The 16307-nt window shown below is 43.4% G+C and overlaps 1 protein-coding gene across 1 annotated transcript; it reads right to left on the bottom strand.

Moving 5' to 3' along the window:
* Nucleotides 1-3103: 3103 nt before the first annotated feature.
* On the bottom strand, nt 3104-15003 carry SOD2 (superoxide dismutase 2). The gene is made up of 5 exons (XM_027601251.2): nt 14611-15003; nt 14063-14265; nt 9349-9465; nt 7603-7782; nt 3104-6022 (listed from the first exon to the last, which is right to left on the bottom strand). Exons 1-5 carry the CDS (start codon nt 14631-14633, stop codon nt 5877-5879), a joined length of 669 nt encoding a protein of 222 aa, XP_027457052.1. The 5' UTR covers nt 14634-15003; the 3' UTR covers nt 3104-5876.
* Between the last annotated feature and the right edge of the window lie 1304 nt (nt 15004-16307).

The following is a 16307-nucleotide window of genomic DNA, read 5'->3' as shown; positions in this document are numbered from 1 at the left end:
AGACTCTGAGCAACAAAGGCTCCAGACTCAACCCAAAGCAAAGATGGAGGATGTGGGCTTCCCATGTGAGCCTATCATTTTAACTGACTCAAGGTAGCTGCTATTACATGGATGGGGTGAACAAGCAAGGATGTAAATCATCCTTGAGAGGTGTGTCTAGTAAAAAATTTTAGAAGTGGATGCTAACACATGAACTGGCAGCACAATTTGCTTAGAAACCCACCAACTTTTTAAGGGAATCATATTGCCATGGAAAACAATAGAGTCAGACTAAAAAGTCTTCCACTGTTTGAGTTTTAAACTAATTTTCAGACCAAACTTGCATTGCAGAAACCAGGCCATGAAAACTATGCATCCTCCCACTACAGGGAACTGCCCATCACCTACTCCAAATGAACCGTGGAGGATGCACAAATTAGAACCTCCAGGGGATGGAGCCAGGGTCAGGAGAACGTAGTACAGGGAGCAGAACCATGGTCTAATCAGGGAACTGCTCTCACCCTTCATGATGCCTGCCATGGACCAGTGAGTGCTGAGTTATTTCCTCCCTCTTTTCTGAACAGGACTTTGTATTGCCATTATCTGTCCATGCACTTCCACTTACATTGGGTTGGGATGGGAAGGTTGGGCAGGCACCTTGACTTTTTGGTTCATAGGTCCCCAGGCCATGAGGGGCCACAAACAAATCTAATGGATAGGACCGTATATCACTTGGAGTTGGGACTTTGAGGATTGGTGTTCTAACAGCAAGAATGGAACACTGACTGAGACTGGTGACCTGCAGACAAGACCACACCAGTATCCCTTACAGTTTGGTATGGGTTTAAATTCTAGCCAATGAAATATGAGCGGAAGTGACATGTGCTAGACCGTACAAGCTCCCCACAAGCAAGTCCCCATGCTCTCCACTTCTGCCAGCTTGATGCCAAGTACAGGAACCCTGGACACCACATAGTAAAGATGGTGGGGCGCAGTAGAAGCCTGGGTATGTGAATCATTATAGAATAAGCGATTGACTAGGGGAAGCACTGGGAGCTTTATAGGAAATAGAAATAAACATCTATAGCTTATTCACTCACATAGGGCTTCTTGGTACAGCAACCCGCAAAAACAGGGATATACCTGGGCTGTAAACTCAGGCAGCCAGGCTCCACCATCTGGGCTATGCTACTCTCCATGAAAAAACACGAGGTATTATTATAAGCCACTTTCTCTTTTTTTCAATAAAAAAGTGTAATGTCTAACGTGTAGTAGTCTCAAAATCTGGTAGGTGTCAGGGCTCATTATACAGTCCTGGGCATCTTACTTTCCATCAGGGTTATTTCCCCCAGATCTCTCCTCCTTTTTTTTTTTAATCTTTGCCAGAAATTTAACAGGAGCTCACTGAAAATTTCACAAGTCAATGGCACACAAGATAATGTCTCTTAATAAGGCAATAAAGAAATAACATACTCCAAATCAATGATAATCACACGATTGCTCCAGGCCAGGGGAGATAAAAGGAATAAAGTCCCAATTTAGTCTCGGTGCAATTTAATATGAGTTGGTACCCAGCAGACAGCTTAGCCAACTGAACCACGCCTTTTGATATCACTTCAATGTGGCTGGGGATGAGAACCTGAAAGACTTGGTTGTTCTTCCTCCTGGCATCCTTCTTGAGCCCCAGTGAGAGATGTAGCCGCTACGAGCAACACCAGCAAGACTTCCATTGTTGCAGAACCCTTGTTCAAAGGACGTAAGCTGGACGGATGCCCTTTGTGACATAAGCATTTTGTGTAATCGGTATTCACTTATCCACCACAAATTTAGCCAATACACAGATAAATCCATAAAATGTTGGGAGTTGGCACCTAAGATGCTCTCTCCAAATCTAACATTCTACATCAAAGGGATAGGATGTGAAAACAGGCGTGCTGACCGTGTCACACGGGTGCTGAGTGAAAGCCCCAGGGCTGGGTCCCAGGCCTGCCATGAAATTCTCTGTTCTTCCTGTGCTGCGCGCAAAGGCCAGCAGCAGGGAGAGGAGCAGGCGTAAGGCCTTCAGTCACAGCAGTTCTGCCATCAAACATCCATGTGGGTTTTGGCAGGTGAACTTGGTAATTGAACTGAGCCTTGCAAATACAGGTATTTACAATGAAGACAGCATTAAATCACATCATTTAATAAAAAATTTTAATATGGGCCAAAATGATGTGCTCAGTACCAAAGACCCAATGAGCAAGAATCTCCTGTCCTGGGCCTTCCTAGAGCTCCTGTTTCAGTGGGGGCCGAGACAAACACAGAATGGCCTGTGTTCAGAGAACTGAATGCAGCAACGGGACAGTAAACGACTAGCAGAAAGCAGGGACTCGAAAGCACTCATTCTCTTTTCCTTTCACAATCTAAATTGAGAGGTCTTATTTTTCTTAAGGTGTTCCAGAAGAGTCTTGAGAACAGGACCCGTTACCACTACAAGCACACACGGGGTAGCAGGCAGCAGGACCTCACCAAACAGGTGCACCTTACGCCCCCTTCCAGGCTGTTATACAAATAGTCCAGGGAAAGATGCATGAGGTGAGCTCGTAATTCCCAGTATGAGTGGATAAAATATCACCTGCCCAGAACTGTATGGGAAAGAAAGTAAACAGCTTTTTATCACAAGATGTGCTGTATATAGTTAAGGCAATATTTTTTTTTTTAAGATTTTATTCATTTATTTGAAACAGAGAGAGTGGGGAGGTGCAAAGGGAGGACCTCAAGCAGGATCTCCACTGAGCTCGGAGTCTGACATGGGACGTTCAACCGCACGACCCTGAGATCATGACCTGGGCTGAAACCAAGAGTCGGACGCCCAAACGACAAAACATCCCAGGCGCCCCAAGGCAATATTCTGTCTGGTTAGTGTTCGAAGATGTTCTAACTTTATAATTTAGTATATAAAATACCATGCTATTACATTATCAGAGGTTACTACAGATATGAATAGACTTCATATGCCTTCTGAGTTTTAAGAGTAAAATTTCAACTACCTATCATTTATTATCCCTGTCCCACAGAAAAGCATTAAAAATGATAAAAGCATTACAAGATTACTGTTTTGACACACATGCATAACGCAGACCTCTTCTGATAGTTGACATTCTTTTATTAACAATCAAAAAACTTCACACAATAGGAAAATAAATGTTTCTCTAATGAATAATTAAATGAAAACTATCCAGGACCTTATAGGATTTTTAATGCATCCCAGGTTTGACGTGTACCTTAGAAGACAGGACATCAGCTTGCCCAATCATTAGGTATGACTGAAAATGAGAAACAGTGATTTATAAAAGATTTACCTAACGGCTTTCCGAAACAGTAGCTCCCCTGCTTAAATTAAAACAGGAAATAAAATTTGTATTTAGATCTAGTTTTAGATGACTCACAATACTCAATATCAATTGATGTTGGGATATCAATCTTAATTTTATCATCTTGATGTTCCTTTTTTAAAGGTAGTTACCAAAAAACTCAAATCTCATTTTAAGATCATGAATTTGATGTGTGCAATAAAACTTGTCATTTCTCAACATCAAAGTTTAATTATTACACAACAGTTCAAGCAGCAGATTCTACTTCAGACAGTATTTGTCTCATGCCCTGTTTTCTTGCAGCATTAATCACGTGATGGTGTTCGAAGCACATTTAAGACTAGAGCAGGCACTGCTGAGTGGTCACAAAAATCCCTCTTGGATGAACAATGAATGCTTGGTTCATTTCAGAAGAAATGGCTTTTACCTTTTCTATTTCTTTTCTATTATGAGAAACAGCTAAACAAAATCTTGAAGTCTCATTTTCTGCTGGATGATTAAAAGCTTTATCTGTAAATTATCTTAGTCTCTTAAAATCTGACGGGAGGAAAAAACAAAACCCTTAGGGAAGAACAGTGTGCTTTCCCTTGTTCCCGCAACATAAAATCAGAGCAAAAATAGAGCGCCATAGAAATTTCAACATTGAATTTTTTTGAAAACTTAAAGCTTAATAAAACTCAAAAAGTCTTATATTAATCAGTAATCTCTGCATACCTGCTAGTTCAGTACAAACCAGGATCTGGCTAGACTACTTGTATTCAAAATGCCATCTTTCAAAAAGGTTCTATTTCTCTAAATGGTCCATTTAAAGAGTTCACTGCCTTGCGTACACACGTGTGTGTGTATATGTGCGTATACGTAAGCGGTAAGCACAGGACTCTCATTTGCACTCCATGAAAGTCACTTCACAGGACTCTCATTTGCACTCCATGAAAGTCACTTTACTGTGCTAGATGAAGGATGGCAAGCCTAGTCTCCACAAAGTGTCTTCAATCCACAAGCACACACAGTTACCACTACTCTCATCAACGCTGCTGACAATTCAGAAATCCTAAATACTTTCTAATTGAATTCTAAAAGAAAAGTGCCTTAAATTTAATTTTTTTAAACTTCAGTCTTCAATACTGAAACTGTTAAGTTGTTCCATTTTTCCATGCAAAAAAAAAAATAGAATAAACTTGGGGAAAAAATAATATACTAACTTGGGAAAACACCCAGTTACTAAACAGGCTTAAGAAAAAAACCTATATAGAAAAAGTATTCCCAAAGAAGGTAAGATCTATGTGTGTTGCTCACCACAGGATTATTTGAATAAATAACAATTAGTAACCAATGAAATATTCAGTACAGAACTGTAAAATAAATTAGGAAGTGTCCAATTGATAAATTATCCAGCCACCAAAAATAAGGAAAACGACATGACAATGTCAAGCCAAATTACAAAAGGCTCCCTGCTACATTCAAACAGTCGCACCTGCAAGCACAAAACAGGAACACAATTTGACAGGCTGTGTCACTGGATTATGGGTATTGTTTTCCTTTATTTAAAGAACTATACAACATAAAGCTCTATAGTGACCGTGCATTTTTTTAAAAGAAAAGAAGATCAAATATGATGGAATAACTCAAAAACATGTCTTGAAAAGCAATGTTCCTGGGCAGGGACACGCCGCTGCCCACATCCAGAAACCAACCACCTGCCGCTCTGGGAAGACAGCACCCGACCCAGGCTGCCGCTCTGCAGAGGGGTGCTTGTGAACAGGGTGGAAACGTGGGGCAAGCGCCTGGCCAGAACAGTCTGTGGCCTCATTCCCAACATTCATTTTATCAACAAGGCCCAGATTTGTCTGCTTTGAGCAGGTACCTAACACATACTTCTTTGTTTGATGACAAACTTTCACATAAAAGTCTTTTTATTTCTCCCAACAGAAAAATTCAAATGCACGACTATTTCCTTTTCATAATAGAGAAATTCTCAATTGGCAATCAAGTGATATTTTTTAAAAGACAAAATGGTGTTAATCCTGTGGAACATGTGACGAAAAATAATTAAAGGCCCATGGGTGGTATCTACCACAAGTACTACTAGACAGAAGATTACTTACAAAAAGAGCAATTTTCAATAGAAAAACTGAACACTTCCCTTGGGAAACAAATTTAATCTTTTATCATTAAACAACTGGGCAAAGGACCAGGTTTTCTACAAGTGCAATAAGGGGCAAAAGGCTTCCCCAGAGGCCCTAAGGGGACAGGGGTGAGATCTTTTCAATGGTTTTATGATGGCAATTATAACCTGCTGGCTGTTTCAGCTCTCGGAAGATGATGTTCAATCAAAAGACTAAATCATACAAAGCACTTACTATTTTCAGTTGCCCAATAACAAAATTTGAAAACAAGAAATTCCGAGCATTAAGTCATGTTCATCAAATGCTTGAACAAGCTAGAAATGCTACAATAGAGCAGCTCACTGGAGGACCATGGTACTCTGCACTACTACAAAAATAGTTGTGAAAAGCTTATTTTGCTCAATGTAATGATCACGTTTTACTTTTTGCAAGCCATGTATCTCTCCGTTACATTCTCCCAGTTGATAACATTCCAAATAGCTTTTAGGTAATCCGGTCTGACATTTTTATACTGAAGGTAATAAGCATGCTCCCACACATCGATCCCCAGTAGTGGAATAAGACCTATTGGAGAGAGGGGAGGAAAGAAAGCAAAAACTATGAATTTCAATCTAAAACGTGACTGCATCTTCTCCACTGAAGCTTTATCCTTTGCATACAAAATTACCCTTCACAACGTTCCCATCCATTTTTCAGTTTCTTTTACAAGTAGGAAATTCGCCTAAGAATAAACATCCTATAAAAATGTTTTTAAGCTTTGATCTTTGGAAGAAAATGCGCTAAAGAGTAAAAAATTTAAAATAGAGTTTGGAAAATTAAGTACGGTATTTTAAGAGCTGTTCTTGAAATACCAACAAAGCTATCCATGAGCCAATTCTCGGGTGATCAGTAAGGTACCATGTTTGTGGGGGTGGCTGAGGACCTTCTGAAGCAGTCAGGGGAGTTTTAGGAGAACCCGCTCTGCTCCCAAGGCTAATAATGTTAGTCTCAGAAAATACAGAGCATTTATGAGACACTAACAGAAAGAATAAGTTAACAAGGAAAACTTAACAGGACCAAAGAAAAAGAGACACTGTCCTCAGAAATTAAATAGTGTAAAGAAGGAATTACTTACACAACACTCATTTTCAAAAACTCTCAAACTAAAATGACAAGCTCTCCTTTAGAAAAACAAGTACCAACCAGTAGGTCTTGAGCAGTGGGGAGGTATGTCACTAATCATGTATTATGAATAATTAAGGTAACAAAGTTTATAAATGATTTTTTTCCCTCTGTAAACTGCCGTGACTTTCACGGATTTTCATTCCAATGGGCTTTCCTCAAGTAGAAGAGAAGCAGGTGTGGCCAGGGTTCACCTGGAAATCACAGCCTTGTCTGTAAGGCACCTTCAAAGGTAGACCCAACTCTCTGAATATTCTCCAGCATCTCACTTTCCCAAAAGAGCCATTTAGAGCCTGGCTAAATCTGAATATATCCAGGGAAATGAGGCACATAAGCATGTCTGCGGGCATGTGTTGAGGCAGAAAATGTGGCTGAGAACCACGGATAATTGACGTTAAGACGTCACCGCAGGTCCCACTGCTGGATGCCTTGTGACTATTTCCTAAAGACATTCTGATTCAATCTGGCTCAACATGGAAAAGGATTTGGTGACCCCAGCCTGGAGCTTCTAAGCCAAATATTTTCCTATACCAAAACCAAAACCCCCCAAAAAGGCAGAAGTCTGGAAATCTGAGCTCTAGTGCCATTCTGACCACAGGTCCTCAGCGAAAGGGCTGAGAGTCCAAGGCCTGAGGTCAGACTCGGCTTCCAGGTCTTCTCCTCCTGCTGTGTTTATCTAATTTCAGTGCATGTAATTATGTAAGCTGATACGCATTCTCTGTCAAATGAAGCAGGGTTTATGTTCAAAACATGTTTTGTTAATGTATCTGTAAAATTAAATGTGCTAATTTTGCAAAACATCAAGGGCTTTTAAAGCATTTTTGCTTACAGAAGACTCAGGGTACTATCAGCTGTTAAGATCTACTCACATTAGGACATGCTCATGATAGGTTTAATCACTGCTCTTGTTCCTTATTTCAAGGTAAATGCTTTACAGTGAACCATCTCCCACTAGTGAATGTGAAACAATTTTCAAACCTAACCTGTTGTTCCTTGCAGGGGATCCTGGTTAAAACAAGCAGCAATCTGTAAGCGTCCCTGTTCCTTACTGAAACCAAGCCAACCCCAACCTGAGCCTTGGACGCCAACGGATACAGTAGTCAACTTCTCCTTAAATTTGTCGAAGGAACCAAAATCACGTTTGATGGCTTCCAGCAATTCCCCTATTTTAAAAAAAATCCAACAACATGCATAAGTGAACAGACTGTAACAATAAACAATTTTATTACATATATTAAAATATGCCTGTCATAAGGCACAAGATACAACTAGACATCGGAAGACATAACATAAGCCAGTGAGCCCAGACGGCACCACGTTACTCCTGCCTTGACACTAGCATCATAAGGTCTCACAATTGTAATTCACAGGTTTGTTACTGAACCATGTTAGAGGGATTTCTTCCCTCACTGTGCTATTTCCATCAGAAAAGAAATGGTATTTTCCGTTAGCTTTCTTGTTTCCCTTCAACAGAAAATTTTACTTTGACTTCTACCCTACCTATTCTGTCACAATTTGGGAATAAAATTTTATGGTTGTTATTTGGTTCTTCCCCAAGGCAGCCTAGATCTTTCCTATCACAATTATGTAATTTTAAAAAGAGTGATTTTTGTCTTTTATTATTGAACAAAGGGTACACTGTAAGAGCTACAGTCCTTTTATTCTGTAGCAACGTAACATATAATTCTAGATTGAGTACATCAACCAAATCAAGTAGGCCAAAATATCACTTCTCTGATTATCTACTATAATAGATAGTAATTATCTATTATAAGCACAAATAATAAAGTGGTACAGATAACCCAAAGTGTCAGAGAACCAAGACCTGTTGGCTAAAAATGGGCACATCTGACATTCTACTAAATCCCAAAACCTCAGAAGTATTGTCACCGCCTGTAGACCTAACTCATAAAAAGAAATGCCCAGCTTCTCAAATTTACTCTCCCATTCATCTTTTTTTTTTCCCATTCATCTTTACTTCCAAATGAAATTGCTTATTACAAGTGCCTAAGATGCCTTCTACAAAACAACTGAAAACAAACAAATAAACCCACAGAAACGTAAGGTACATGCCAGAAGCCCAGAGACAGGGAGAGTTCTACTTATGCCCCATACCTTCCCTGGGATGAGGAGGGTAATTAAAGTCCTCTGGGCCTCCACGAGAGACACAGGAAGTCAAGTAAACCAGCCAGAGTGAACAAGACCATGAGCTCTGCAGTCCCCTCATTTACCCTCCAGGTGTCCTGGAAAACCTAATTTTCTGGGACAACTAACTTTTTATAAGTTAGGAAGAGCAGGAAAATAATAGCAAAAGGCACTATTCTAAGCATTTTATGTTTGATAACTTATTTAATTTTCAAAATAACTCTATTACTGTCCCTGTATCATACAAATGAAGAAAGTAGATACAGAATGATTAAGTATCTTACCCACCCCCAGGCTGCTCAACTTTCCTAAAAACTGTTTACCAGTCTTGTTCTAATGTAAAGTACAGTACATTTCAACCAGAAGTTGACATCGTATCTGACACTGTATGTGTATAAAAGCTGATGATGTAACTCCCTGAATGTACTCCATTCCTACACATGTCCCTTTCAAAGTTACAACTTTGTTGTACTCCTTGCTATGAAAAATACGTCACTATGATATCTCAGAATTAACATAAGAAAAGCAACCGTCATTCCTATTGTGCACAAAATGTAGCTAAGACTATACCAGTATCTACCAACCTTTGGGTTCTCCACCACCCTTAGGGCTCAGGTTTGTCCAGAAGATGGAATGATTTATATGGCCTCCGCCATTGAACTTGAGCCCAGGCTGAAGAGCTACCTGAGCTGTAATGTCACCTGTAAAGAGGCAAACATACTTTTTAGAATTCTTACTTTGCAAACATTCTATATACCATTTTCTTTGTAAAACATCAGATAACTGGACTAGCTTATCTATAACATCCCCATCGGTCCTAAAATTCCACAATTTCGAACAACAACAAAAGATTATCTTAAAAAATTATTTGTCCCAGTGGATTTTCAGTTCAATTAATAACGTTCTGAACAACTCAATGAGTGTCCCAGCAGGGGGTGCAAAGCATGCAGAAAATTCTTTCCTGAGCTTCAAAGAACTCAAAGTTTTCTTGGATATTAAAGATTTCAGGGGCACCTGGGTGGCTCAGTCATTAAGCGTCTGCCTTTGGCTCAGGTCATGATCCCAGGGTCCTGGGATCAAGCCCCACATTGGGCTCCCTGCTCCACGGGAAGCCTGATTCTCCCTCTCCCGCTCCCCCTGCTTGTGTTCCCTCTCTCACTGTGTCTCTCTGTCAAATAAATAAATAAAATCTTAAAAAAAAAAAAAAAAAAAAGATTTCAGCAGGGGCGCCTGCGTGGCTCAGTCAGTTAAGCATCTGCCTTCGGCTCAGGTCATGATCCCAGGACCCTGGGATCAAGCCCCGCATCGGGCTCCCTGCTCAGCGGAGAGCCTGCTTCTCCCTCTCCCTCGGCCTGCCACTCCCCCTGCTTGTGCCCTCTATCTCTCTGTGTCAAATAAAAGAAAAGAAAAGAAAAAGAAAAAGATTTCAGCAACAATGAGAACAAAGACAGAAAACAGTGAAATGCGGATATGTGTGGTTCCATAAACAGTACTACATGGTAAATTTTCAGGGGCGCCTGGTTGGCTCAGTCAGTAGAGCACAGAACTCTCGGTCTCAAGGTGGTGAGTTCAAGCCCCACAGTGGGGGTAGAGATAACTAAAAATAAATAAAAGTTTTAAAAAAAAATGGTAGATTTTCAGCTCTCACTTTCTAGATAGACAACTATTCAATTGGGAAATAGTTCAATGTTACATGAACAAAATATTCAGCATATTCAAAACTCAACTCCGAATTTCCAATCCCAAACACCCTCCAATCGCCTTCCCCAGCCCAGCTGCTTTCTCAGGACATTTTTGAGGACTTGGTCATTTCTTACTCCTTTCCCCTCACACCACGTTCAACCCACCAACATACCCACTGGCAAAGCCAGCTCTACCATTAAAAAGATCCAGAATCCAGTCCCCTCCTCCTGCTTCTGGTGCAGACGAGCAGCATCACCTACCTGCGTCTGTGCCACCATGTCCCACACTGGTCTCCTGCTTCCACACGTGCCCCCTACAGTCTGTTCTCAACACTGGCCAGAGGGCTCCTCTGCACCCCACACTGATGGTGGCACTCCTCTAGTCAAAGCCCTCCAAAGGCTGCTCCTCTCACTCAGAGTGAACCCCAAGTCCCTACAACCGGCTTCAAAGATGCAGGTCATCTGACCGTGTGCATTTCCTCACTGGCTGGCCCAGCTCCAGCCACAGTGGCCTCCTTGCACTTCTAAGAGAAGCTCAGCCTGCTCCCAGTTTAGGGTTTCCTAACCCTAACTATTCCTAACCCTAGCTGTTGCCTGGACCGGAATGGAATACTCTTGCTGAAGGTAGCCTCGTGGCTCAGTCCCACATTTCTCCTCCATGTCTCCACGGACATGGCAATCTCATCAGTGAAGCCTTCTCAAACCATAATATAAAATGGGCAATTTTCATCACTTCCCCAACTTGTTTTTCTTGATAGGACTTACAGCCCTGGCATACTACTACATATTTACTTGTCCACCTGTCTCCCCACTAGAACAAAAGCTCCGATAATAACAAGGACTTCTGTGCACTGCCGTGTCCCAGGGGCCCGATATATCGTGCTCGCTTCGGCAGCACATATACCAGGGGCCCGATGTATTGCCTCCTACATACCAGGCACTCAAATAAGTGTTTGATTGACTAGATAACTGAATACTTTAAATGTAGTTTTTATGAAAAAAAAACAACTAATTCTCTAATATCTATACTTAAAAAAAAAGTCACATTGGAAGACTTTTTTTCTATCTTGCTAAATAAGTAGGCAAAATACTCTTTTCCATACCTTTAAGAAGCTAAGATTAACTATTACGGAAAATGGCAATTCCCTTGTTCAATTAAGTCCCAAGTGCTTATTATTCAAAAGATACTAAGAGACAAAGTGGAACACACAAAGAACCACTGAGAGCTCTGCGCTTAGGGAGTATACATAATAGAAAAAGTTCTCTAATCTGTTCTTAGGGCATACCTCGGAGAGGAGGAAAGGGCCAAGTGATCTCAGAATACACAGATCATCTTGGAGAGTTGTTTTAAGATGCCAACTTCTTGTTGTTATTATGTTCACAATATAATTCTGTTATAGATCAATGTCCGTCTTAGAAATTATTCTAGGAAAATCACCCTAAAAATAAATACAGGTTTTATGTTGTTTTTTAATAAATCAAGTTAACTAAATTTTTCTAATGGGAAAGAAACATGCTATTGAAAACCAGCTTAATAATCTCAATCTCTTAAAGTTTTCTTCATCTTTTTTTTTAAGATTTTATTTATTTAGGGGCACCTGGGAGGGAAGCCTCTATCGGGCTCCCTGCTTGGTGGGAAGCCTGCTTCTCCCTCTCCCACTCCCCCTGCTTGTGTTCCCTCTCTTGCTGTCTGTCCAATGAATAAATAAAATCTTAAAAAAAAGATTTTATGTATTTGTCAGAGAGAGAGAGAGCATGCGCACAAGCAGGGGGAGTGGCAGGCAGAGGGAGAAGCAGGGTCCCCACTGACAAGGAGCCCGATGCAGGACTAGATCCCAGGACCCTGGGATCATGACCCAAGCCAAAAGCAGACACTTAACCGACTGAGCCACTTCATCATTTTTAAATTTTAATATAGGGGCGCCTGGGTGGCTCAGTTGGTTAAGCGTCTGCCTTCAGCTCGGGCGGAGATCCCAGGGTCCTGGGATCAAGCTGCTTGGCGGGCTCCCTGCTGGCAGGAGGTCTGCTTCTCCCTCTCCCTCTGCCTCTCCTCCCTGCTTGTGCTCTCTCTCTCTCTCTCTCAAATAAATAAACTGAATAAATAAACTTTAATATAAATTTGGGGGGTGCCTGGCTGGCTCAGTTGGTACAGCATACGACTCAATCTTGGGGTTGTGAGTTCAAGCCCCACATTGGGTACAGAGCTTAAAAAAAAAATAGTAGTAACTGGGGCTTCTGGGTGGCTCAGTTGGTTAAGTGTCTGAGTACGGCTCAGGTCGTGATCCCAGAGTCCTGGGATCAAGCCCGCGTCGGGCTCCCTGGTCCGCAGAGAGCCTGCTTCTCCCTCTCCCTGCCGCTCTGCCTACTTGTGCTCCCTCTGTCTCTGTCAAATAAACAAATAAAATCTTTAAAAAAATAAAAAATAGTAGTAATAAACAGAAATGTGGGGGGCTTTACAATCTTTTAAAAATACTATCCTTAAGTTCAACATTTTCCTTGGTTTCAATTCAATTTTTTTCCTGTTAAGTACAAGTGAAATACTTTTGTTTGAAAAGTATTTATTTACCTACTTGTAATGAGATTGATGATGTTTATGTCACTTAATACTTTTGCCCCAAATTTTCAAACATGAAAATTTAATTCTTCAACAGTCTTTAAAATATATAATTTTTTAAATAAAAGAAAACTTTGTAGGTACTTACTAATCTTTAGTCAACATAATACAACATAATGTACAGCTTTTTTTTGTTTTCAGTAACTTTCATGAAAACAAGTAAAGGTGTGATTGCACAAGAGAAGGACTGAAATTAAGTTGTTTTTTAAAATATTGAAGAGAAAAGTTCAAGTTGTCAGGTGTTATCATGCAGGAAATAATTTCACAACTGGGATATTCCCCACCCTGTCATCATTACCACATCTTCCCCGAATTTGTTATTTTCTAAAACCCCTTTCCCGTACAAATCACCAAAATTTTTCCCCATACTCATGGTTCCCGTTCCAAATCTTCCCGAATGTGGCAACTTCCTCTTGTTTTTGTTTAGCCAATTACCTCACTCGATCAGGCTGAAATACTACATTTTCCCACTAGATGCCAACCCCCCCCCCCCCCCCCCGTCAACAAGATGTCACGGTCTGAAATTTACTCAAATTTCAGAGGACCTAAAGTCAATAAACTTGGAGAAAATACATCTTTTAACTGGGCAGCTTATTAATACATACCGTCAATTATCTTTCTCGCGCAAGCCACTGATTAGTAGGCTGAAAAGTGTAATACGATTTTGTAGAGAGACATTAAAACACAGATTCTCGTACACACACGCCCCCAGCCACAAAGTTCGCACACTACTTACTGGTTTTGTCAACTAAGCTCTTTCGGGGGGGAAAAAAAAGTGTAAGTCCATATTATAGCACAATACTGAATTCTAAGTATTAGTAGATACACACAGGCCTGTTTCAGTTTCCCCCAAAATGACTGCCTTCCTTGTGAATTCTGACCCCACGTCAATTCCAGAACACGCGGAGCCGCTCTCCTGAACGGAAGGGCCTGGTTCCCGGCGCCGCGCCTCGCTGCCCCCTTTCCCTGCGGTTTCTCACCGGCACGCAGCCTGGGACCTACCCTTCTGCAGCGCCTCCAGATACTTCTCCTCGATGGCATTCAGGTTGTTCACGTAGGTCGCGTGGTGCTTGCTGTGGTGCAGCTGCATGATCTGGGCGTTGATGTGAGGCTCCAGGGCGCCATAATCGTACGGCAAGTCGGGGAGGCTGTGCTTCTGTCTGGAAGCCAGCGACCCCAGCGCCGGCACCACCGTCCGGCTCGTGCTGCAAAGAGAGCAGACGCAGACCGATTCGCTCACGCGTCCACGCAGACCCAGCGCCATCTGGGCCTTTCTACCGCCTGCTCGCTCGCCCTCCACATTCCCTTTAGCTTTAAACCAACGCGGCGGCCCTGCGCCGCGGCAGCACCGGGACGCGCTCAGCTGACACCTGCCCTGAGGCAGGGCCGCCCGCCGCGTCCCCAGGACGCCGAGGCCCCGAAGACGCCCGGGACGCGCCGCAGCGGCGCGGGCACGCAGGGAGCGGGGCCGGTGGAGGCGGCCGCCCGCGCCCCTTCGCCCTCTGGGCCGCGACCCGTCCCCGCTGCGCCATACGGCCCGGGCGCCTCACCTGCGCGCTGCCCGGGACAACATGGCGAGACCGCCCAGTAGCCTACGCCGCAGAGTTGACCGGCCGCGCCGACCGCCCGGCGTACACAGACTCACGGCCCCGGCCGCGCCGCAAGGACACAGCCGACCTCCACGGGCTCCGCCCCCTGCGCCTGCCGCTCCCACGCCGGGGGGCGCGCAGCCCCGGGGTCTGCCCTGCCGGAGCCAGCCCACGCCCTGAGCCCAGAGGATGCGAAAAGGAGGGACATGAGGGACCTGCCGCAGGGGGCCAGGGGAACCGCGGCGCCCACCTGCCCGCTTCTGAGCGTGTGACCAAGGGGAAGGCCGCGCTCTACCTCCCCCATGGTGGAAGATGGTACGGCCCGCAGCCCCGCCCCCTCCACCCCACCCACCCCCCCCCCGGGGGCCCGCGGGAAGGGCCGCAGCGGGCTCCGCCGGCAACCCCGCCCCTCTGCTCCCGGCGCCTCAGGGCCGCGGTGGGGGCCGGCGACCTCCTGCGGGGAAGGGTGCGGTTTCCCTGAGCAGGCTTGGCGCGCCCTAGAGGGCTAGGGAGGTCCCTCAGGAAGGAGAGTCCTGAGCGCTGGTAAGGTGCGAGCCGGTGCCCCTCCAACCGCGGGCCGGAGTGACCTTTCTTTCCGAGTGAATTTGACCTTGGGACCGGTGCCAGGACCGGGGCGGCCTGATAATAGTGTTACTGAACGCCTACAGTGTGCCGGGGACTATGCTGCTGGGTTTATATGCATTTATCTTTATTTCACTCCTAGAGTAGGTATCGTTGACTCCAGACGATATTACTGAGCTCACTGAAGTTAAGCAGGTTGTCCTGATCACACAGTTAATAAGTAAAAGAATGGATTAGAACCGAAAGTTCGTACGGTCTTGATTACTGAGCCTTACCAGTCAGGTCCTGAGTGTTTGTTCAGAGTGACGTCCATGAACCAAAAGCTCAGGAGAATATTACAAAAGTGCAACAGAGGATTCTTTCCTAGTGTGTCGAACAGTCTAATGAGCTGCATCTAATGCTTTCTCAACAATTAAAAAAATAATCCTGAATTGTGTGAATCCTTTCTATATAGAAGTTAGGAAACCCTTACACTATTATTGGCGTTAAGTTGGATCCTTATTGAATAGAATAATATGAAAGGAAGCAGAGAGTAGGTGCTGAAGAGTTTCAGCTACTCTCTTACACCCCCCTCCCCATCTCTCCCCCCTTCCCAAGGATGACTAGGATTTGGGTTGGGGAATAGCTAACGGGAACCACTGAGCTGGCTTCTCAGCAAGAGGGCTGGGGCTTGCCAACAGTTGGGAAACTAACCAAGAACATTTGATGGGATAAGAGAGGAAAATCATGGGCGCCTGGGTGGCTCAGGTCATGATCCTGGAGTCCCGGGATCAAGTCCCGCATCGGGTTCCCTGCTCGGCAGGGAGTCTGCTTCTCCCTCTGACCCTCCCCTCTCTCATGTGCTCTCTCTCTCTCTCTCTCGCATTCTTTCTCTCAAATAAATAAAATAAAATCTTAAAAAAAAAAGACTGCTAGCGCAAATTTCGATTCTTCTAAAAAAAATAGAGGAAAATCAGGTTGGGAGCAAGCTAGGCATGTGCTTAAAACTCAAACATATGGTTGGTTACGGAAATTAAGAAGCATTTTAGCTGAACTGAGATATAAAGTAGTTTTTCAGTCAAGGTAGTCTGGCATTG

Source organism: Zalophus californianus, chromosome 7, assembly GCF_009762305.2.
Source record: "Zalophus californianus isolate mZalCal1 chromosome 7, mZalCal1.pri.v2, whole genome shotgun sequence".
NCBI classification, from domain to species: domain Eukaryota; kingdom Metazoa; phylum Chordata; class Mammalia; order Carnivora; family Otariidae; genus Zalophus; species Zalophus californianus.
This window is presented reverse-complemented; position numbering and strand designations above follow the sequence as displayed.

What these genes read in the sequence shown, in the direction of transcription:
- SOD2 (XM_027601251.2), bottom strand. Translation starts at nt 14,633, where the DNA reads ATGTTGTCCCGGGCAGCGCGCAG. An exon ending in GGGTGGTGGAGAACCCAAAG is followed by an intron (nt 7,783 to 9,348) that starts GTTGGTAGATAC and finishes TTTTTAAAATAG; the next exon opens with GGGAATTGCTGGAAGCCATC. An exon ending in TCCCCTGCAAGGAACAACAG is followed by an intron (nt 6,023 to 7,602) that starts GTTAGGTTTGAA and finishes TCTCTCCAATAG; the next exon opens with GTCTTATTCCACTACTGGGG.